The sequence below is a fragment of the Hirundo rustica genome, chromosome 6 (assembly GCF_015227805.2).
Source record: "Hirundo rustica isolate bHirRus1 chromosome 6, bHirRus1.pri.v3, whole genome shotgun sequence".
Classification (NCBI taxonomy): Eukaryota; Metazoa; Chordata; class Aves; order Passeriformes; family Hirundinidae; genus Hirundo; species Hirundo rustica.
This window is the reverse complement of record NC_053455.1, coordinates 1,230,776-1,252,757: the sequence shown is the minus strand read 5'-3', so window position 1 is coordinate 1,252,757 and position 21,982 is coordinate 1,230,776. Positions and strand designations below refer to the sequence as shown.

The 21,982-nt window shown below is 46.6% G+C and overlaps 1 protein-coding gene across 1 annotated transcript in view; it reads left to right on the top strand.

Moving 5' to 3' along the window:
• The window catches only part of MDGA2 (MAM domain containing glycosylphosphatidylinositol anchor 2), a 205,854-nt gene extending 187,061 nt beyond the window's left edge, over positions 1-18,793 (top strand). The window contains exons 13-16 of the mRNA XM_040066256.2: positions 1,346-1,504; positions 8,561-8,691; positions 16,115-16,220; positions 17,161-18,793. Of these exons, the coding sequence (XP_039922190.1) occupies positions 1,346-1,504; positions 8,561-8,691; positions 16,115-16,220; positions 17,161-17,249 (485 nt within the window). The 3' untranslated portion in view covers positions 17,250-18,793. The remainder of the gene's footprint in view (positions 1-1,345; positions 1,505-8,560; positions 8,692-16,114; positions 16,221-17,160) is intronic.
• The last annotated feature ends 3,189 nt before the right edge of the window (positions 18,794-21,982 follow it).

Here is a 21,982-nt window from a genome sequence, read left to right as displayed (position 1 = left end):
TCCCTTTGGATTTTTCCAGGTTTTCACATGTACTCAGGTGCTGAAGGCCTCATTCTAAGGGTGTCCCTTTGGATTTTTCCAGATTTTTCCATGTACATTGGGACATCTTGTGTGTTAAGAACCTCATTCCAAAGGTTTCCCTTTGGATTTTTCCAGATTTTCACGTGTATTCAGGTGTTAAGGACCACATCCTAAGGATTTCCCTTTGGATTTTTCCAGGTTTTCAGTGTACATCGAGACATCCCAAGTGTTAAGGGCCTCATCCTAAGGATTTCCCTTTGGATTTTTCCAGTTTTTTCCTTGTACATTGGGACATCTCAGATGTTAAGAACCTTATTCCAAAGGTTTCCCTTTGGAATTTTCCAAGTTTTCACGCATACATTGAGGCATCTCAGGTGTTGAGGGCCTCATCCCAGTGACTTCCCTTTGGATTTTTCCAGGTTTTCACATGTATTCAGGTGTTAAGGGCCTCATCCTAAGGGTGTCCCTTTGGATTTTTCCAGATTTTTCCATGTACATTGGGACATCTCGGGTGTTAAGAACCTCATTCCTACGGTTTCCCTTCGGATTTTTCCAGGTTTTCACGTGTACTCAGGTGCTTAAGGCCTCATCCTAAGGGTGTCCCTTTGGATTTTTCCAGATTTTCACGTGTATTCAGGTGTTAAGGACCACATCCTAAGGATTTCCCTTTGGATTTTTCCAGGTTTTCAGTGTACATTGAGACATCCCAAGTGTTAAGGGCCTCATCCTAAGGATTTCCCTTTGGATTTTTCCAGTTTTTTCCTTGTACATTGGGACATCTCAGGTGTTAAGAACCTTATTCCAAAGGTTTCCCTTTGGATTTTTCCAAGTTTTCACGCATACATTGAGGCATCTCAGGTGTTGAGGGCCTCATCCCAGTGACTTCCCTTTGGATTTTTCCAGGTTTTCAGTGTACATTGAGACATCCCAAGTGTTAAGGGCCTCATCCTAAGGATTGCCCTTTGGATTTTTCCAGTTTTTTCTTTGTACATTGGGACATCTCAGGTGTTAAGAACCTTATTCCAAAGGTTTCCCTTTGGATTTTTCCAAGTTTTCACACATACATTGAGGCATCTCAGGTGTTGAGGGCCTCATCCCAGTGACTTCCCTTTGGATTTTTCCAGGTTTTCATGTGTATTAAGGTGTTGAAGACCTCATCCTAAGGGTGTCCCTTTGGATTTTTCCAGATTTTTCCATGTACATTGGGACATCTCGGGTGTTAAGGACCTCATTCCAATGGTTTCCCTTTGGATTTTTCCAGATTTTCACATGTATTCAGGTGTTAAGGGCCTCACCCTAAGGATTTCCCTTTGGATTTTCCCAGGTTTTTACATGTACATCGAGACGTCCCGGCCCAGGCTGGAGGGGGAGAAGGCCAGACTCGTCAGTCCCGTTTTCAGCGTCGCTCCCAAAAATCCCTACGGAGCCGCCAACACGGCCTATTGCTTCAGCTTCTACTATCACATGTATGGACAGCACATAGGTGAGAGAAAGCCAATTCCTTTGGGAAAAATAGCTGGGAAAACTCCCTCTTGTTTGAAGGGAAAGCATGGGAAGAGCTCCAGCTACCCCGAGAGCACCCAGGGAGGTGTTTGAGAGAGTCCAAATTGTGGCAGCAGTCCTTTTTTTCCCGCCAATCAGGGATTTGTTGGAAGGAGGAATTTCCCTCCTGCAGCTGGGAAGTGTTTCCTGCATGAGTGAGATTTTGGGCAGGGAATTGTATGGGAATCCCGTGGATTTGAAGGGGAATTTTAGGGCCTGGAAAGGGAAAAGTTGCTTTTAATGAGGATTTTGCCTGATTCTAACGGGATGTTTCAGGCATTCCTGAGTAGAATCAGGATCAGGCAGGGAGCAGCAGCAATCCTCAGCTGTCTCTTCTGGAAAAGTCATGGAAAATTTGCCAAAAAGCTGCAGGAATATGGATTTTCAAGCAGTATCTGTGAGTGTTTTAGGCATTCCCGACTGGATTCAGGATCAGGCAGGGAGCAGCTCCATTCCTCATACATTTCCTGTGGAAAAGTCATGGAAAATTTGCCAAAAAGCTGCAGGGATATGGATTTTCAAGGAGTATTGTGAGTGTTTTAGGCATTCTTGACTGGATTCAGGATCAGGCAGGGAACAGTTCCATTCCTCATACATTTCCTGTGGAAAAGTCATGCAAAATTTGCCAAAAAACTGCAAGGGAAAAGTTGATTTTAATGAGGATTTTGCCTGATTCTAACGGGATGTTTCAGGCATTCCTGAGTAGAATCGGGATCAGGCAGGGAGCAGCAGCAATCCTCAGCTGTCTCTTCTGGAAAAGTCATGGAAAATTTGCACAAAAGCTGCAGGAATATGGATTTTCAAGGAGTATCTGTGAGTGTTTTAGGCATTCCTGACTGGGTTCAGGATCAGGCAGGGAGCAGATGCATTCCTCAGGTGTTTCCTTTGGAAAAGTCATGGAAAATTTGCACAAAAGCTGTAGGAATATGGATTTTCAAGGAGTTTCTGTGAGTGTTTTAGGCATTCTTGACCGGATTCAGGATCAGGCAGGGAGCAGCAGCATTCCTCAGGTGTTTCCTTTGGAAAAGTCACGGAGAATTTCCTCACACATTGCAGGAATGTCAATTTTCAAAGGGTATCTACCAGTCCATTTTTAGTCCTGGCCCTTCCAACACTCAGGTTTAATTTAATTTTGTCATATTAAAAAAAAAAAAAAAAAAAAAAAAAGTGGAAAAACACAAAAGCCCAAACACCAATAATCCAATTTTTGGAAGCCCTTTGCGGGTTCCTTGGTGCTCCCAGCGTGCCAAGAGCTTTTCCGGTGTCAGAGTGACCTGGTTTGATGTATTTTTGTCTCTGTTTCAAGGGCGAGCTCATCCTGCCGGAGAGTTCTGGCGCCTGCTTTGTCCGAGCTCCCCGTGCCCCCAGGCAGAGCTCAGATTTTAACCGGAGCAGAAAAGTGCACTCGGGTTTTATTCCCTGTTTGTCTGTGCAGCAGGAAGGTGGATGCAGCTCCAGCCTGGAATTCTCCTGGCTCTGTGCTGTTGGGGTTTTTTTGTGGGTTTTTTGGTTTGTTTGTTTTTGGTTTTGTTTTGTGTTTTGTTTTTTTGTGGGGTGGGGTTTTTTTGTTTTGTTTTACTTTGTTTTACTTTGATTTTTTGGGCTTTTTTTTGGTTTTTTTTTTCTTTATTGGTTTTTGGTTGGTTGGTTGGTTGGTTGGTTGGTTTTTTTGTTTGTTTTGGGGTTTTTTGTTTCTTGGTGGGGTTTTTTTTTTTTTGTTTTTTGGGTTCTTGTTTGTTTGTTTGTTTGTTTTGGGTTTTTTTTGGTTTTTTTAGGTTTTTTGTGGGTTTCTTTTAGTTGGTTGGTTAGTTGGTTTGGGGTTTGTTTGGTTTTTGTTTTTTTTTTGTTTTGTTTTGTTTTTTTTTTTTTTTTTTTTTTTTTTTTTTGTTTTGTTTTGTTTTTTGTTTTTTGTTTTGTTTGTTTGTTTGGTTGGTTGGTTTTTTTAATTGGAAGGAAAGGATTCAGCCACTCCCTGCTGTAAGAAAATGCAGAAATTGCAATATCTGGTCATTTTCTGGTGATTTATTTACGATGTGTAATGAAGAACAAATTACAAATGTAAAGGGTTAAAGACTGTTTCTGGAATTCCTTGCAAATATTTGGAGTGCAGAGTTATTTGGGATAACGTGAAGAAAACAGGCTCTGAGGTTTGTCCAAGAACAGTGGGATTTGGTGTTTTTTTCCCTGGATTTCCTCTTCAGCAAGTGTCTGTCCTTAGATTTGGGGGTTTTTTCTAGGATCTCCACTTCCCTGTGGAAATCCTTGAATTCTGGCAAGGAAGGATCCGACCCCAGGTGACAGCGACCACAATTCCACAGGGTTTATTCCTGGAAACGTGGGTGTTGAGTTCCCAAAATCCCAAATTGCTCGATACCGTTTTGATCCTCTATTTTTTACAGTTCCCATCATTTTGGCTAATGTTCAGAATTCTATCCTTTTATGGAATCCAGAATCCCAGACTGGTTTTGGGTGGGAAGGGACCTTAAGCTCATCCTGTCCCAGCCCTTTCCGTGGGTTGGAACCGTGTTCCAACGCCTTCCACCATCCCAGGGTGCTCCCAGTCCTGTCCAACCCGGCCTTGGAAAGGCTCGGGGTGGGTCTTATCCATTGGATAAATTCCGGAAGGGAGAGTGTCAAGAAGCTCAGGGATGCTCAGGGACAGGACAAGCCACAATGGGAATAAATTGAAACGGAGAAAATTCCACTTAAACATGAAACCGCATTATTTTTGAGCCTGGAAAGAGTCAAACACTGGCACAGGTTGCTCGGGAAGGTTGGAAAATCCCTGCCCTTGGAGATTCCGAAATCCCGCCGTCTCCGGTCCTAAACGTCTGCTTTAATTAAGCCGTGCTTTGGGCGGGATGAGCTCAAGCTCCGGCGATTCTGTGGGAAATTTAGAATTGGTAATAGATTTTTCTGGAATTATATTTTATTAAGGGTCAATCCCCCGTGGATAATTCCAAATCCCATTGCTGGGGCAGATTAACTGTTTCATCACCAGCTGCCCCAAGCCTTGACCCTTCACTGTGGCTTTGGAATTTGCTGCCAATGTGGAGAGGATGCTCCAACCCCTCTTTGGGAATGAATCCCGCCATTTGGGCAGCTCTTGGCTTAAACATTCCCAGCTCATGGATTTATCCACCAGGGCAGGGTAGGCTTAAAAATTCCCAGCTCATGGATTTATTCACCAGGGCAGGGTAGGAGCTGCTAACTGAGCTCCAAGCACCACAGAATCCTGGAATGGTTTGGGGTGGAAGGATCTTAAATCCCATCTCATTCCACCCATTCCATGGGCAGGGACACTTCCCACATTCCCAGGCTGCTCCAAGCCCCAGTGTCCAACCTGGCCTTGGGCACTGCCAGGGATCCAGGGGCAGCCACAGCAAATCTGGGAATTCCATCCCAGGCCCTCCCTGCCCTCCCAGCTGGGAATTCCTAATTCCCAATATTTCATTTATGATCTCTGCGTTATGCGATCCAGAAGATTCTCAAGCAGTCCCAGGGTTGTTATTCCCAGGTTTCAGGGACAAAACACTTTGTTCCCAAAATACTTTCGGTGGTCTTTAAAATGTTTCCACATTTCCAATAATGCTTGGAAAGATCCCTAAGAAAATGGGATGTGATGCTGGAATCATGCTCTGCTCCCGGTGTGGATTGATCTTGGGATTTAAGGCAGATGATATTTCATCCTTCTTTCCTAAAACGGAGGGATCCCAGTGGCGTCCATAGGAGAATATTCCTATTTTAAATAATTAAAATCCCTTCCCAGTTTATCCAGCTAAGCTTCTGTGCCTGCTGGTCAGCCCTTGGGATTCTGTGGAGAAGGGGCTGAAATTTCCCTGGAGATAAGGAGAGGTCCTTGGGAATCTTTGCAGGGAGCAGGGTGCAAAGATGAGACCACCACTGAGGTCATCCCAAGTGTTTATCTGGGAGATAACCAGGGACCTGTATCCCGTTCCATGGCAGTGGGATTTGGGAAGAGCAAGGGCTTCTTCACCTGAAAAGGCAGCTCCTGCTCCTTAAAATCCCACAGGGTGGTGTCGGGTTTAATCCCCCGGCATTCAGGTGGTTTTAGAGTCCTTTGCCCTCTGCAGAGTTCTGTGCCAAACCGAAGGAAGAGACCGAGTCTTCAGGTTTAGAGTTTTCAAGGTTGCATACTTCATTTATTGTTTCTTATCTTACAATTTTCTCAGTCCAACTAGATGTTTGCCGCGGCTTGGACTTCTCACGTTTCCCCCCGAGCTGGGTTGTCCTTGTCTTTTATACGAATTGCTACGTATTTCTTATTTACTATTTATTACCAATGTCTATCACTAATACTAAAAAGGTCATCTTTACTCTGACCCAATCCCCACTAACTACTTTGTGCCACGTCACTGCAGAAACGAAGTGAGGGAAGGAGAAATGAAGAAGAAGGAGGCAAAGCCCCAAATTCTCCATCTTGTCCCCATTCACTTCCATACTAAAAACCCAAACCTACTGTTTTCTCACCCTGTGATGAGCTAAACTCCAATCTTTCACACTCTTGTGGCCTGCAATCCCTCCCGCAGTGCAGGAAGCCTTTCCCATGGACTGGGATCAAAGCCAGTGTCCCTCTGGGCTCTGGGCCGGGGTCCCAGACCCCCCCTGTCCAGGTCCCTGACCCTCCAGGGCAGCCAAAGGAATGCCCTGGGCTCCAGCAGGGTGGGATTGTAATTCCTTACAGATCCCAAAGCTCCCCCTGGGAGCGCTGGCTGCCACAGAAACCAGCCGTGGCTCCAAAGGAGATGGAGATTATCCCTAGAGGATGAGAGAAACGGGAATTCCCTCTCCTTGATTTGCCGCAGACAAGGAGCCATTGTTGGAAAGAGGAAGATGAAGATTCTCTGTCCTTTCTGTGTCCCGGCCCTGAGACAGAAGGAATTTGCGCATCCATTGGAGCTGTCACCGCCTTTTCCACCAATCTATACTTCCCATTTTTCCATCCGCACCTCAAAATGGGACATTTCCAATGGATGCTCCAAGGACGATCCTTTTTTTCCTGCCATTAGAGAGCCATCCCAAAGAAAAAGAGGGAGGCAGAACCTGCTGGGAGAGCAGAGTGGGAAGGCTGAAGGGCCAAAATGCCAGAGATTCCAGAGCATCCCCAGCACTCCTGGCAGAAATTTTTCCCTTCATTCCCAGTTTTCATTCCTGGTTTTACCCCCTGCCCGTCACTTCACGAAATCGCACAATGGTTTGGGTTGGAAGGGGCCTTAAGGCCCATTCTGTTCCATCACCTCTAAGGCAAATCCAGGGCATTTTTGGAGGATTCAGCTTGTCCTTCATCCTTGGAAGTGTCCAAGGCCTGGTTGGACAAGTCTTGGAAAAATCTGGGATAGTGGAAGGTGGCAGGGGTGGAATGGGACGGGATTTAAGGCACCTTCCAACCCAAACCCCACTCCATGATTCCATAATAACTTAATATAACATAATATTACAATATAACATCACAAAAAAATAAATTTGATATCAAAAATAGAAATACAAATATATAAATATATTTGCACATAAATAACTGTAAATAACTAAAATAAATAGAATAAAGTAGAAATAAATAGAAATTAATAGAAATAAATTAATATAAATGAATGTAAATTAACATAGATTAATATAGATGAATATACATTTATATAAATTAATATAAATTATATAAATTAATATAAATATTTGGAGAAGGGAAGAAGCTAAGCAGCATTCCCAGCTCTTCCCAGCCCTTTTCCAAGCACCTGGGCTGGGCTAAAGGAATCCCTTTGCAATCCCTTTCTGGTTCTGGTCTTTCCCTGCTCTGTGTGGAGGCAGAGCCAGACTTTCCTCACCAGATCCCGTTTCCTTTGTGCCCATTCCCCGCATTCCAGGTGGGATTACGGAGCTGCTCCCGATTCTCCTTTCCCAGCTCCTTCAAGGGCGATGGATGATCCCATTCCAGCCCCATTCTCTCACCCTGGTGAAAAGGACATCAGGGGAATATTTCCTGCTCCATTAAATCTCCAGCCTGATGTTTTCCAAGGCTCCAAGTCTGGCTTTTGCTGGAAATAAGAACTGTGCCTGAGCAGGGTGCAGCTGCCTCAGATCTGGGAGCTTTCCTTGGAATATGTTTGGGATCTGCTGTGCCAGGCATCCTGAAAAATTCCTTTGGGAATTTGGCTGTCTGAATGTCTCAGATTAAGGAGAAATCCACTGAATTTACAGACCATAAAAAAGCCCCACCGCCCCAAACACCTGTAGCCAAATAGGACCAAAAACCCCAAATCCTGTGAATTAAGGAAATCAGATGAACGAAATTTGGTGGGGTTTTTTTGTTTTGTTTTGTGTGGTTTTTTTTGGTTTTGGTTTGGTTGGGTTTGGTTTGGTTTAGGTTTTGGGGGTTTTTTTGGGGCATCGAGAGAATCTGGTTCTGTTCATGCTGCAGGCGACCCTGGCGTCAAAAATATTTGTGCTGGCACCAGTTGCTTACTGGTGGGCAAAAGTGCAGCTCTGGGGAGTTTTCCTGCACAGGGAGGGATTTTGGAAGTTGTCTGAACTCAGAGGACGTTGTTGTCCTGCAGGAATATTCCCAAGGGCATCACCTCTCTCCCTGAGATGGATTTGCCAGGCTTTAGGGAATTTCAGGAGTTCAACAACGGGCAGAGGAAAGCTGGGCAGTTTTAACAAGCAGGAATTCAGCATGAAACAACCAAACTTGTCCTGGATAGGGAGGTTTAATGCCAATTCCTTGCCCTAAACCGCAGAAAATTCCTTTCTGCCTGTTTTCCCGGGCATTCCCATGCCTGGCCTGAGCTTCGGGATGGGTGCTCAGTTCCCCTCTGCCAGGAGTTCCCCATCAGCACTTCCCAGCGTTCCTGAACTGAAAAGCTTTTGAATTCTTGCCAAGAAACCCCCGCGCCTCAGATCCAAGGAAAACGGGTGGGGAGGGTGCTGCAGCCAGCCGTGCTCCAGGCAGAGCCTTCCCAACTCCAGCTCTCCTCCTGTTTTCCAGGAAGTTTGAACGTTTACCTGCGGCTCAAGGGTCAGACCGCCATAGAAAACCCCTTGTGGTCTTCGAGTGGGAATAAGGGACAGCACTGGAACCAAGCCCGGGTGAACATCAACCCCCCCACCTCATTCCAGGTAAGGATGGCACCTCCAGGAGCCGTGGATTCAGGATTGGGAGGGGGGACTGGGGAAATCGAGCCTTTCCTTTGGGATTTCCCAGCTCCGGAAGCTGCTGGTGGACAGAGAACTGCTTTCCTTGAGCACCACGGAGCTTAATAATGCCTGAGCTCAAAACACTTTGCAGCTTCCCAAAGATGCCGGGAGCGATTCCAGCGGGCTTTGACTTCAGATTAGCCAGGGGAATGTAAAATTATTCACTGGGAGGAATGACTGGGCGCCCCTGTGTTTAGAAGGTTTTTTGGGAATAGGTGGATTTCCCATGGGAAAAGGAATGTTCTTGGAGTGCTTGCTGGCAGTGTGAGACACAGGGGGTTGCGACAGGTTCTTCACACGTTTCCTGCTGGGGTTGATGTGGAGATGCTGATGGACCTTTGGGGGCAGTTCCCAGGCACGCCGGGAGCTGTTTGGAGCTGGAATATTCCCAAAAAAAGCAGCTGCTGCCAGCAGGGCCTGCTGCAGGTGAGGCTGGGAATGTCCTCATGGAATGTGGGAGTCACAAGCCGTGCCCTGTGTGCAGAGCTCTCCTCTGAGCCCTCTCTGTCACCTCCAGGGCTCCTAGGGGAGGTGATGGAATTCTGGGAAGAAGTCACAGACTGGTTTGGGTTTGAAGTGACCTTCAATCCCATCCCATTAAATCCCATTGATGCCTTGGGAAGGCTGACCTGGAATAGAGGCTGGGCAGAGCTGGAGAATAAAACAGAGATTTATTGAAAGGCCTTTAAGGATCCACCTTGGGCAGGACAAGAGCCTGGGCAGGGACACACCCAAGGTGGAACCAAAATGGGCACAAAATGGACACAAAATGGACACAAAAATGGTCACAAAATGGGCACAAAATGGGCAAAAAATGGGCACAAAATGGACACAAAAATGGACAAAAAATTGGCACAAAATGGTCACAAAATGGACACAAAATGGACACAAAATGGACACAAAATGGACACAAAATGGGCACAAAATGGACACAAAATGGACACAGAATGGACACAAAATGGACACAAAATGGGCACAAAATGGGCACAAAATGGACACAAAATGGACACAAAATGGACACAAAATGGACAAACGGTCACCAGGTCTCACACTTTGATCAGTTTTGGTCCATTTGCACATTGGGGTTGAATTGTCCAATTCCAGCTCCAGGTTCTCCAGTCCCATCCTTCTTGTTCCTCCCTCCAGCCACCGCTGTTTGTGCTTTGGGGCTGAACACTTGTCCCAGCTGTCCTTGGTGTGCAGCAGGAGCAGGATTTGTTTTGTGTGGCTGCTGTGTGCAGAGAGCTGAGTGACGCTGAGTGTGAGCTCAGAGCTGCACCTGGGCAGCGCAGGACATGGAACACACGGAAGAGGGAATTTAGGGCATCACCATCCCACTCAATCCCATCCCATTCCCCCCCTGCCATGGCAGGGACACCTCCCCCTGTCCCAGGCTGCTCCAAGCCCAATGTCCAACCTGGCCTTGGAAGATTCCTTCAGTGCAAACCCAAACTGCTCTTCTAAAAATCCACATTGGGTTTCACTTCCTTTATTTTCAGGGAATTCCTGATCCTGACCCTTTGTTTTTATTTGCACTCATGAGAGGCATTGACAGGACAGAAGTGGTTCGGTCCATGGGATTGCAGAGCAATTCCAAGGATGGAAATTAGAGGGAAATTGAGAGAGAGGGATATGTGAAGTACAGTGGGACCAGGCTGGGAGAGCTGGGAATGTTCCCCTGGAGAGGAGAAGGCTCCAGGGAGAGCTCAGAGCCCGTAAAGGGGCTCCAGGAGAGCTGGAGAGGGGCTGGGGACAAGGGATGGAGGGACAGGACACAGGGAATGGCTTCAGATTGGAAAAGGGGAGATTTGGGTGGGATATTGGGAAGGAATTCCTGGCTGGGAGGGTGGGGAGGGGCTGGGCTGGAATTCCCAGATTTGCTGTGGCTGCCCCCGGATCCCTGGCAGTGCCCAAGGCCAGGTTGGACATTGGGATTGGAGCAGCCTGGGACAGTGGGAGGTGTTCCAGGCTGGGAGTCTGGGATGTCTGATGGGAACAAAGTGTCAGGATTGCAAGGAAGAGGAATTGCAGATTTCGGGAACACTCAGAGCCCAGGCCAGGCACAGAACAATTGGAGTGGCTGAGTTTTTCATTGGCGAATTCGGGATAAATCCAAGAATTCCGAAGAGTGAAGGAGAAAGAAGTGATTTAATATCTGAACATAAAAAGTGCCCTGGGAAAGGGAAGGAGGAGATGGAATTGAGGGTTCTGAGGGGAGACCTGGGAATGGGCTTTGGAAAATCATGGAAGAATCAGACCCTTGGGCAGGGAAAGGATTTGCCAGCAGCAATCCAGAGGGGTGGAGGAGGGGGATTCCAAAGGGAAGCTCCTCTCCTTGGTTGTTTTTCACCTTTTACATTGTTGTGCTTAAAGGTTTCAGCATAAAACAAATGTAAAGCTCTGTCCAAATATAACAAATAAATGTCAGAGCTCGTGGAGCCTTAAATTACATTTTTTTTTTTTTTGTAGTGTCTCTCGCATCGAAGCAAATTTTATTTGCCATTGAGGAGTGTAAGTAGGAAGGAATATAAAGCTCCCGGTTAAATTTAAGGAGAGGGAATGGAAGTGAATCGTTGCAGTGAAACACTGCAGTGACATGGAAATTAAAACTTTTTATAGGGTAATTTACAGGGGTAGAAGATTTTACGCCTTGTCAGTCGCTGTGATATAGAACAAAGCTTTTGCCGTGAGGAACTGGGAGGACTGCAGTGCTTTAAATCTCAAAAAATCGCATAAATCTGGCTCAGATATCCAGATATTTGGTATTTTTAAAGAATGAACGCCTCAAAAATAGAGAATCCCAAAAAGAGAGAGGGACACGCTGGTTCCGTTATCCAGGAAATGTCAATTTTAGTTCAGGTTTGAGCAGTAGGACATGGCAATGGCCTGGATGATCGGGATTTGTTTTATTGCTAATTTAGGATCTAAATTTTGCAGTATCCAGATAAAAAATGCCAGGATTTATCACAAAGGATTGGGATCAGCAGGTCCTGGTCCCTCCTGTTGGCTCAGTGCCACCCCTTTGCTGTCTGAGCTCCAGGTGGGGCTCAGCCCACCCAGATTTGGTCACTTCGCATCCAGAAAATTCCAATACCAGCAGGATGGGCTGGGAACATCCAGGTTTGCAGCCCATGGCCCTGCAGGATTCCCAATCCCAAATCACAAAAATGTTGTGGAACTCCTTCAGGATTTATCTCCGTGTTTGAACAATCTTGGTGCTCCCGCTCACCCATCCAAAAGGGAATATTCCAGATTTTCAGGCTGCAGTTGTCCCTACCAGGGGGACATCAGGAGACCAGTTTGTCCCAGTTTCCCCAGTCTCCAGCAGGATTTTAATCCTCTTTTTCAGGTTGATGTGCCCCAAACTGAAACCTCTCAGCTCCTCTCTTTTGGGGGTGTTAATGGCACCCCGAAACCCCTCCTGACTCGGGTTTTTTCTCCGAGATTCAGGTGGTTTTAGAGTCTTTTCGCCCTCTGCAAACCTCTGAGCCAAACACAAGGAAGAGACGGAGTCTTCAGGTTCTGATTTTCCAAGGTTGCGCGCTTTGTTTATTGTTTCTTATCTTACAATTTTCTCAGTGCCCAACAAAGGTCTGTGCAGCTGCTCGGGCATCTGGTGACTCCTCCCCACTGGGCTGCGGCGTTATCTTTTATACTAATTGTTAGGTGTTCTTTATTTATCGTTATTTGCCAATACCTATCACTTATACTAAACAGGTCATCCCTACTTTGACCCAATCTCTTTAAACTACTTTGTGTCACCGTCACTGCAGAAAATGGAATGAGGGAAGAAGAGAGAAGAAGCAGGAGACAACGCCCCAAATCCTCCATCTTGCTCCCATTCACTTCCACACTAAAAACCCAAACCTACTGTTTTCTCACCCTGTGATGAGCTAAACTCCAATCTTTCACACTCCTGTGCCCTGCAATCCCTCCCGCAGTGCAGGAAGCCTTTCCCATGGACTGGGATCAAAGCCAATGTCCCTCTGGGCTCTGGGCTGGGGTCCCAGACCCCCCTGCCCAGGTCCCTGACCCTCCAGGGCAGCCAATGGAATTCCCTGGACTCCAACGCTCCTGCACCCTGCTCCAGGTGGGATTGTCCTGGGACACCCCGAGTACCCGGCAGGGAAAGGGAGAAGGGTGATGGGGGCACCCAGGGGAGGATAAAACCTGCCTCAAATCCTGTGGAAAAATCAGAGAATCCCAGCCTGGTTTGGGATGGGAGGGGTTAAAGATCAACTCATTCCACCCCTGCCGTGGGCACGGACACCTGCCAAATCCCAGGCTGCTCCCAGCCCTGTCCAACCTGGCCGTGGACACTTCCAGGGATGAGGCAGAATCCCCCCAAAGCACTCAGGATTGGCTTTTTAGGATAATTCCATGAAGAGCAGAGTGACCTTTCCTGTACCCCAGTTTGATGCAGCATTTTTAACAACAGCTTTCCAAGAGCATAACAGGGATTTTTTAAATTTTTTTTTTTTTTTTTCTGGGATGCTGGTAGGGAATTCTGCTCAATTGGCGCCTCCTGCCCATCCCTGGGAGCTGCAGGCTGGGATCTGCTCCGTGCCCTGCCAGCTCCTGTGCCGTGATTTGTTCTGAGCGTGGAGCAACCCCTCTCTGAGGGCCACCGAAAACACTGCCAAATGCAGCTCTTAATTAAACGCTGCCTGTTGTGTTTGGACACAGCCCTTTAGGCTGGAAATTGTTTTCCATTGTCAGGAAAAATTGGACTTTCAACTCCGCTGGTCGGTGTTGTTCCTGCTGCCAAGGAGCAGGGGCTGGATTTCGGGGGAGGAGAGGTTTTCCTCTCGAGATCCAGGCACGATTTCCCCATCCAGCAGTTTGGTTTCAGACAAATGATACTGGAGAGAAAATCATCAACAGGACTTTGAAATCCCAGCCATCCACTCAGCAGGGGTCAAAGTTCCTCTTAAATTGGAATAAAATCTCTACTGTGTCCCTCGCTGTGATAAAACTCATCCCAATTCCTCTGAAAAAACATCCCTAGATGGAATCAATCATCCTAAACCTGATGAGAACCCACATGTTGGGAAAAACAGATCCTAGCGTGGAATTTACTTCCACAATCTGAAATTAGATGCTTACATATCTTAATTTGAAGAAAAGTCCTTTTTTTTCTTTTCTTTTTTTTTTTTTTTTTTTTTTGGTGCTTGTTTCTGTTTTAAAAAGGGCAGGAGAGAAGTGGAGCTGTCCCTGTCACCAATTCCTGCCCCAGCAGGATATGTGGGAAGTTAAAACCCACCCAGGAGATCCCTGTGGGATCCAAACGAAAGGAATTTCCTTCCCGAGCCCTTGAGATAAAGATAACTTCGTGTTGTGGAAGCAGAGACACCAACCTGGATCCTTGGGAGGTTTCTCCCAAGCTTTGGGCTCGGAGAAGGATGCAGGGGACAGATCTTTCCATCCATGCCCATGGCAGGGGTGGGATGAGTTGATTTTTAATCCCTTCCATTCCAGTGTGGGCGGTGGGAAGGGAGGGACAGGTTGGGTCTCCTCCAAGAGCCAGAAATCTCAGTATTCCATGGAGTTTCCCTGGCTCCTGCGTGTTTCCACGGAATCTGAACTTGAGTGGATGCTCAGTCCTCCAACACATTCCTCAAGCTGTGCCTCTGCCTGGATCCTGGAGGGGACACAAGGAGGGATAAAAAACATGGATTAGAAGGGAGTAAACCCATTCCAATGACATCATGGGTGCACAATCAGGATTTGAAGGCCACAAATGCCTGGGAATGTGAAATTTCCTTTTAACTTGGGACAGGAGCTGCTGGTTCCCCCAAAAGTGATGGAGCTGCATCTTCCATTCGCTTCAGGTGGCAGGAATTTCCAGGAAAAATCTCCTTAAAACTTTAATTCCGTTGAATCCTGCTCTTTGCTGGAAATCTCAGTTTTCCATAGAATTTCTCTGTCTCCTGACTCTGAAAGGAGTCTGGACGCTCAGTCCTTCAACATATTCCTCATGTTGGTGCCTCTTCAGGCAGCGGGAATTTCTGGGAAGAACACCTCCAGTTTTAAATCTTTAATTCCATTTAATCCTGCCAGAAAGCTTTGTTTTCCATGGAATTTCTCTGGCTCCTGTGTGTTTTCATGGAGTCTGAATTTAAGTAGACGCTCGGTCCTTTAACACTTTCCTCAGGTTGTGCTCTTCAGGTGGCAGGAATTTCCGGGAAAACAATCTCCTTAAAGCTTTGATTCCATTGATTCCCGCTCCTCGCTCCAGGAATATTGTCTTTGCACAGCCACAGCACCCAGCGGTGGAGTTGCTCTGGACACACCAGGTGACAGCTGAGGATGATTTCCAGCTCGTTCCAAAGAGGAAAATCCCTCGGAGCTCACACCCCCTCCTTGTCCACCCTCAGGTTGATGAGAACTTGGCTGAATCGGTTTTCCCACCCTAAAAACGCCCGTATAACCTTCCAATCCCACTGAATTGCTTTTCCCACCCCAGGGAACTGTCTGTAGAACATTCCAAACTGATTTAATTGGTTCTCCCACCCCAAAAGTGTCTGTAGAGCGTTCCAAGCCTGTCCTTGTGGCCTAGCCAAACACAACAGAACCTTTTTTATTTATCCCCCTCCGATCTTCTTCATATTTTTTATTTATCCCCCCTCTGCTCTGCTGGATGACTTTTTTTTTATTTATCTCCCTGTCCTGGTTTAGGGAAAAATTTGGGAGAAAACCTCTGAATTGGATCCCTCTGGGAAGCAAACTCAAGTGGCCCCTCCCTTCAACAGCTCCGGTAAAAAACTTCTTTGGAGAAAAGTGGAAAAAACTATTTTACTTACCAAACAAAGTGCATACAAGTATAAAGAATGAATAATATGGAACAATAAAACCTCTCGTTCTGGAGTGAGATGGCAAATTGAGAAAGTCCTTGCCGTGGGTGGAGCTCGGGTCTCTCTCAGCGTCTCCTCAGTCCCAGTCCCTCCGGCGCTGCTGGAAAATGCCGAGGTCCAGGCCCCGGTGGGCCGCAGGTGCAGCCCCCAGTGCTCCCCTGGGTTTTCAGTCCAGAGCAGGTTTAAACAGTCCCAAGAAAAAGGAAAAAAAACAGTCCAGGGAACTTCTCTGCCCTAGCTAGCTGAAACTAACTAAAAGCAAAACGATCTCTGTCCTGCAGTCTCTCCAAGCTTCCGCCCAACACCCCATCCAGAGAGGAATATTTAGGAGTCGGGCAGTTTTCCCAAAACAACTCCGCGCTTCTCCTTGCTCTTAGAACCAGTCTGAAAGGCACAGGACTCAATATACAGCACAAAGAGAACAGAGGATTGGGGATACAAACATCATAATGTCACCCTAGGACACTCCCTCTTGATCTTCTTTTTTCCAGCTCATCTTTGAAGGGATCCGTGGCCCTGGAATCGAAGGGGACATTGCTATTGACGACGTGTCCATTGTGGAAGGAGAGTGTATGAAATCAGACCAACCGGCCAACAGTAAGTGCCTCTCCCCCACAAATTGCGTCCTTGTCTTTCTGCTTCCCAAACGGATCTTTTCCAGCAGAACAATCCCTGCTTTGGTTCAGCTGGAAGGTCGAAAGTGGAATGTTGTCCTTGGGAGTGCTTTGTTCAGATAGGAAGATGCCGGATGGGTCTAAGGCAGAGGTCAAAGCAGTGGGTTTGGATTTGAGACGCTCAGGCAGATAAAACAACATCAAAACAATGTCCAGGGGGCCCAAACAATGTGAAATCCATGGAAATCACTGCTGGGGATTCCCTGAGGGCTCTGCCTCATCCCTCTACCGCGTGTGAGCGTTAGAACAGCGGTAACTACATGTGATCGGGACACGCAAAGCAACCACACGGAGACAAGAGATTTTTGCAGGGCAGAGATGTTCCTCCGAGAGAGCCCAGGGCTGAGAGCCCCCCTGCCTGTTTATTTCTTACTTTTTATACCTTTGTGGGTCTGGCTGTGGATTGCCTTCTGGAGTTTTCACCCCTCAGCCTCAGTGGCCAGAGCAGCTGTCAGTTACAATTCTTTTCAGGTTAGAAATATGCAAACAAAGGACAGAGAATGAAAAACAAAGGATTTGTTTATGTTACATGTGTGGGAAAAGGTAGAAACTGCTCCTAATATTGTACAGTGGCTAAAAAGTCTGACTCCATTTTATGAACAATCAAAAGGCTTTAAAAAACTCAGAAAAACCAGGGTGACAACTACACAACCAGGCAGATTTTCATCCCAGTTCCCGCTCTGTCCGATCAGTGAGAGTTGTCCTTGTCCCCTCCTGGTGGGAGGTGACTTTGGAAGGCTGTAGCAATGCTGAGGGGGAGCGGGCGCCTCTTTAATTCTACTTCTCTCCCCCGTCTGCAGATCTACGATCAGGCACAGCTGGGCGGGCGCCTCTTTAATTCTATTTCTCTCCCCCGTCTGCAGATCTACGATCAGGTGCTGTTGGGCCATTAGCACATATACGACTTCTCCCACTCCTCATCCTCATGTCTGTCTTGAGTCATCAGAGGTGACCTCATCCCGGCAGAGGCTGCAAAAGGTTCACCAGGCGCTGGCATGAAGAAAGAGTCTTTGTAAAATGGACATTTCCAAACAAACTACCAAAGATTCCTCCACTGACTGACTCGAAAGTTAAATAAACGCGTAAATAAATAATTAAAAAAATAAAAATAAAATAAAATAAAATAAAATAAACAGATTAAGAAAGCACTGGGGGCTTGAAAAGGCATCACGGGAGTGGAACTCACTAAGAACCAAGCTTGAGACCGAGATCTGGCCTAAGTAAGGAAGAGACTTTCAGGTGCTTTTGTGGTCACTGATGAATTCAGCGTCATCTGGTTGGACTCTCGGCAAAGAGCTCTAGAAACCCTCGTCAAAGCACAAAGTCATGGCTGGTTTTGTTTCAAATGAATCGTTTGCTTGTTACCATGGAAACCGAATGGCCTGCCCGAAAAAAAAAAAAAAAAAAAGAGGAATTAGAAAAAGAGAGAGATAGATAGTAAAAAAAAACAGAGAGAGAGAGAGAGAGAAACACCTCACTGTAAACAGGGTACGTGAAGAGCTGGCGTTCATTTTCCCTTCCCGAAGGTTTTTTAGCGTAGAGTTAAACAAGTGTCGGCCCTTTCTACTTCGGCTGTCACCTCCCTCGGAGGACAACCCGGAATCGGAGCTGTTTGCAGACGTTCCCGTTCCACTCCTCACGGCTCTGCTCGGTGACTGTGTGCTGTCTCCTTTTGCATGCATCCCCATCCAGGATGTGCCACCCGGGCTCACATTTGTCACAGGCTTCACTGGGAGTTTGCTCGCGGCCGCCGGAAGATCCCTCTCCCCTCCCCACCGGAGTCATCAGCTCTACGGAAAGTGAAGAAACCAAACCACCGTCTTTTATAAATTGCCATGGAAACCAAGTGCCTTCAATGAAACAAGCCTGATTTAAAAAAAAAAAAAAACCACAAACACAAAAAACAAAAACAAAAAAAAGAGAACTCTATATATATATATAAATATATATTAAAAAATTTAAAAAATTATAATAAATGTAATAACGATGATTTCGACGCGGAAGCTTTGCACCGCTGAAAACGTGGGTTGTGCAAACTCTTTTCTAAACTAACTCTGGAGCCTGGGCGTGCAGGCAAGGAGACGGAGCCGCTTCTGGAGAAGGACGGATGGACCCAAGCTGCTGCGGAAAGCCTTTGGGACAAGATCCGCGTCGCGTGACCTTCCAGACAGCCATGGCCTTTCAGCTTCTTATCCATTCGGAACAGCTCCCGGCAGTGCGGCCGATGGGAGCAGCACTCCTGTGTTGTCGTCGTCGTCGTCGTTTCGGGTTCTCCAGTGGGTCAACCAGAGGAACAAAGGTGGTTCAGACGCACTCTTGGTGCAGGAGGTGGTGAAACTCGGGATGATTTTCTTACTCTCCCCCTCCGTTGGGATGGCTCCCGACATCCGGAGCTCCGGACACCCCGAGGGGGCTCTGCCTCTGCCCCGGAGCCAGACTCGGCGCAGAGGGCGAAAGATTATTTTGTTACTGTAGCGAAATTCAAAAAAACAAACAAATGAACGAACAAAAAAGTAAAAAAACAAAAATTTAAAAATAATCCACTTTTACAAGGAAAAAAAAAAATTAAAGATGTACAAAATGGGTTTGAGCTACCCGAACACGTGCCGGTTTTCCACTGCATTGTAAAGTTCCCTTCCAGTTGGTTATGAAATTTGAAGACCTTTTTCCTTAAATTATCTCAGCTTTTAACTTCATTCAAAAAAAAAAAAAAAAAAAAAAAAGGACTTTTGTCTAAAGAAGAGTATTATTATTATAATTATTATAATTATTATAATTATTCTGTGTTCTCTCAACACCCTAGGATTAAAAAAACGAAAACCTGATATGCAAATAATTGGAGTACAAACGCGAAAACAAACAAAAGATGAGTATAATAATTGCAAACACGAGTATAAAAAGCACAACGAGATGCAGTAAAACGATGACAAGGCTTGATTTTTTTCTTTTATTTTATTTTTTTTTTTTTAATTCTGTAGAGAAATGTTTGTGCAAATTCAGTAATTCCACTGAAGAGATAATTTTCCAGCTCTGTTCAATAAAGCCTCTTTCCAGGTAAGGCAGCCCCGTGGTGCGTGTGTTTGTTGAGGCCCTGGCAGGGCTTTCCTCGGTCAGCTGGTGTCGGCTGGAGTTGTACTGGTCCATACTGGTGGCGCTCGGGGGCTGGAGCATTCCCAGGATGCTCTTGGCTCCCTGGTTTTTAGGAAGTTTTGGTGTCTTTAAGTTCTTGCACTCGGAAAACGGTGGGAGCTCCGAGTCAGGATATTTTCAGAGAATCCCAGGACGGTTTAGGTCGGAAGGGACCTTAAAGCGCATCTCTGGAATCATGGAATATTCTGGGTTGGAAGGGACCTGCAAGGATCATCGAGTCCAAATCGGAAGTGAATGGTCCATACAGGGATCGAACCCACAACCACGGGGTTATAAGCACCTCCCTCTGTTTGGAAGTGGGAACTCCAAGTCTGGATGGACTGTGGGGTTTGGAAGATGGTGGAAACTCCAAAACTGGACGGACTGGGGTTTGGAAGATGGTGGAAACGCCAAGTTTGAGCGGACCGTGGGATTTGGAAAACAATGGGAGTTCTGAGCATGGATGGACCATGGGGTTTGAAAGAAAGTGGGAAGCTCCAAATCTGGACGGACTATGGGGTTTGGAAAACTGGCTCTGACTCTGATGGACCACGAGGTTTGGAAGATGGTGGGAACTCTAAGTCATGGAAGATGGTGGAAGCTCCAGATCTGGATGGACTCTGTGGTTTGGAGAACAGTGGGAATTCTGAGTCCGATGGACTGGGTGTGTGGAAGAAAGTGGGAACTCCAAGTCTGGATAGTCTGTGGGGTTTAGATGAAAATGGGAACTCGGAGTCTGATGACCTGTGGGGTCTGCAAAGTGGTGGGAACTCTGAGTCTGAATGGACCGTAGGGTTTGGAAGAAATTCGGAATCCAGGTCTGGATAGACCATGGGGATTTGGAAAAAAGCGGAAGCTCTTGAGTCTGCATGGACGGTGGGGTTTGGAAGATGGTGGGAATTCTGAGTCTGGTGGCCTGTGGGATCTGGAACTCGTGAGGCCAGATGAACCGAGGTGTTTGACACCCTTAACACAAATCACCAATTGGAGGCTCACAACACAAATTTCTCATTGGAGGCTCTGGATTTTACCTGTGGAGGATGGATGGATGGATGGATGGATGGATGGATGGATGGATGGATGGATGGATGGATGGATGGAGGAGCAGGTCAGGTGTGGTGAGATCCCCGAGGCAGGTTCTCCTGTGGAGGTTGGTGTGTTTCAGAACCCAGGATCCAAACCTTGCCCTGCATATTCCCATGGATGTCTCCTGAGAGCCACGGAGCTGAGGGGTGATCCAAGAGGCTTCTCCATGGGTGATTTTGGCAGGATTCTGTTCGGAAAGGGAGCTGGGAACTCTGCTGGGAGCCAGAGTGCCCGTCTGTCAGTCATTTCCACAGAATCTCAGGAGGTTTTGGTTGGAAGGGACCATAAATCTCATCCCATTCCCATCCCACAGGCAGGGACACCTCCCACAGACCAGGCTGAAGGAGAACAGGAAGCATTCCATTGCCTTTAAAGCACTTTCCTGCTTTTCCCTCGAATTTCCCTCGAAAATCCAAACTGATCCTTAGATGCCCATTGGAGATGAATTTTCCAGGCACAGGGCAGAGCTCTGGCTGCAGGGCTGGTGATGGTGGCATGATGGGAACTCTGTGGGAAGTTAGGATTTGGGAAGTGCCCTGTGATAAAGGAGTTGGGTGATAAGGAACAGGAGACCCTGCTCCACTGTTTAGATCCCAAGCTAAAACTGCGGGCTGAAATCCATGTTTCCTCTTTACATTTGGATCTTCCTTTCCCTCACTCCCATGGAACACTTGATAAAGGATTTCGATTAGCAAAGACCACAGATGTCTTTTTTTCAGGGCGGAATAATCCGTGTGTCCTGAAAATCCCAGGTTCTTGTGGGAAAGGAAATGTATTCCCATGCCTGTTCCCATTTTACTCTGGGATGCAGGAGGTGCCAAGAAAAGCGGGATTTATCTTCCTAATGTTGACCGTAGGAGTAGTTTTATCTTCTTCTACATTCCCAAAATAAAGCACTGAAAAGGAAATGGGATTTTACTCCAGGCCATGAATAAGATGAACAAATTGATAAATGAATTTCCTACTCTTGGTTTTTATTTTATTTTACACCTTGGACTGAAAATGGGTATGAAAATGTTGGATCAGCGATCAAAGGCAGTTGGAACTGGCAGTTCCCTGGAATTTGAAACCCCTCTGATTCAGTTCTGGGGTATCCAGCCTTGAAATGTCCCTGATGGATTTTTAAACTGGACATCAAATACTGAGTTGTGCAGCAACCGAAATCCTGGAATGTTGGGAAAAGTGGCTGGGTTTGATAGGAGGGCTGCAGGAATTATCTGGGTGTTCCCAAAGCAGAGGAGGGTGGGGCACAGGATAAGTTTTCCAGGTTTTTTTTCAGTTCATTCTCGGGCTGATCTGGGAGGATAAGGATGGCGCTGGAGAACTTCCCTTTTTCTTTCACAAAGCACATGGAGTGGAAAGTCATGGAATCGTAGAATTATGGAGTGGTTTGGGTGAAAGGGACCTTAAATCCCATCCAGTTCCACCTCTGCCATGGGCAGGGACACCTTCCATTGTCCCAGGCTGCTC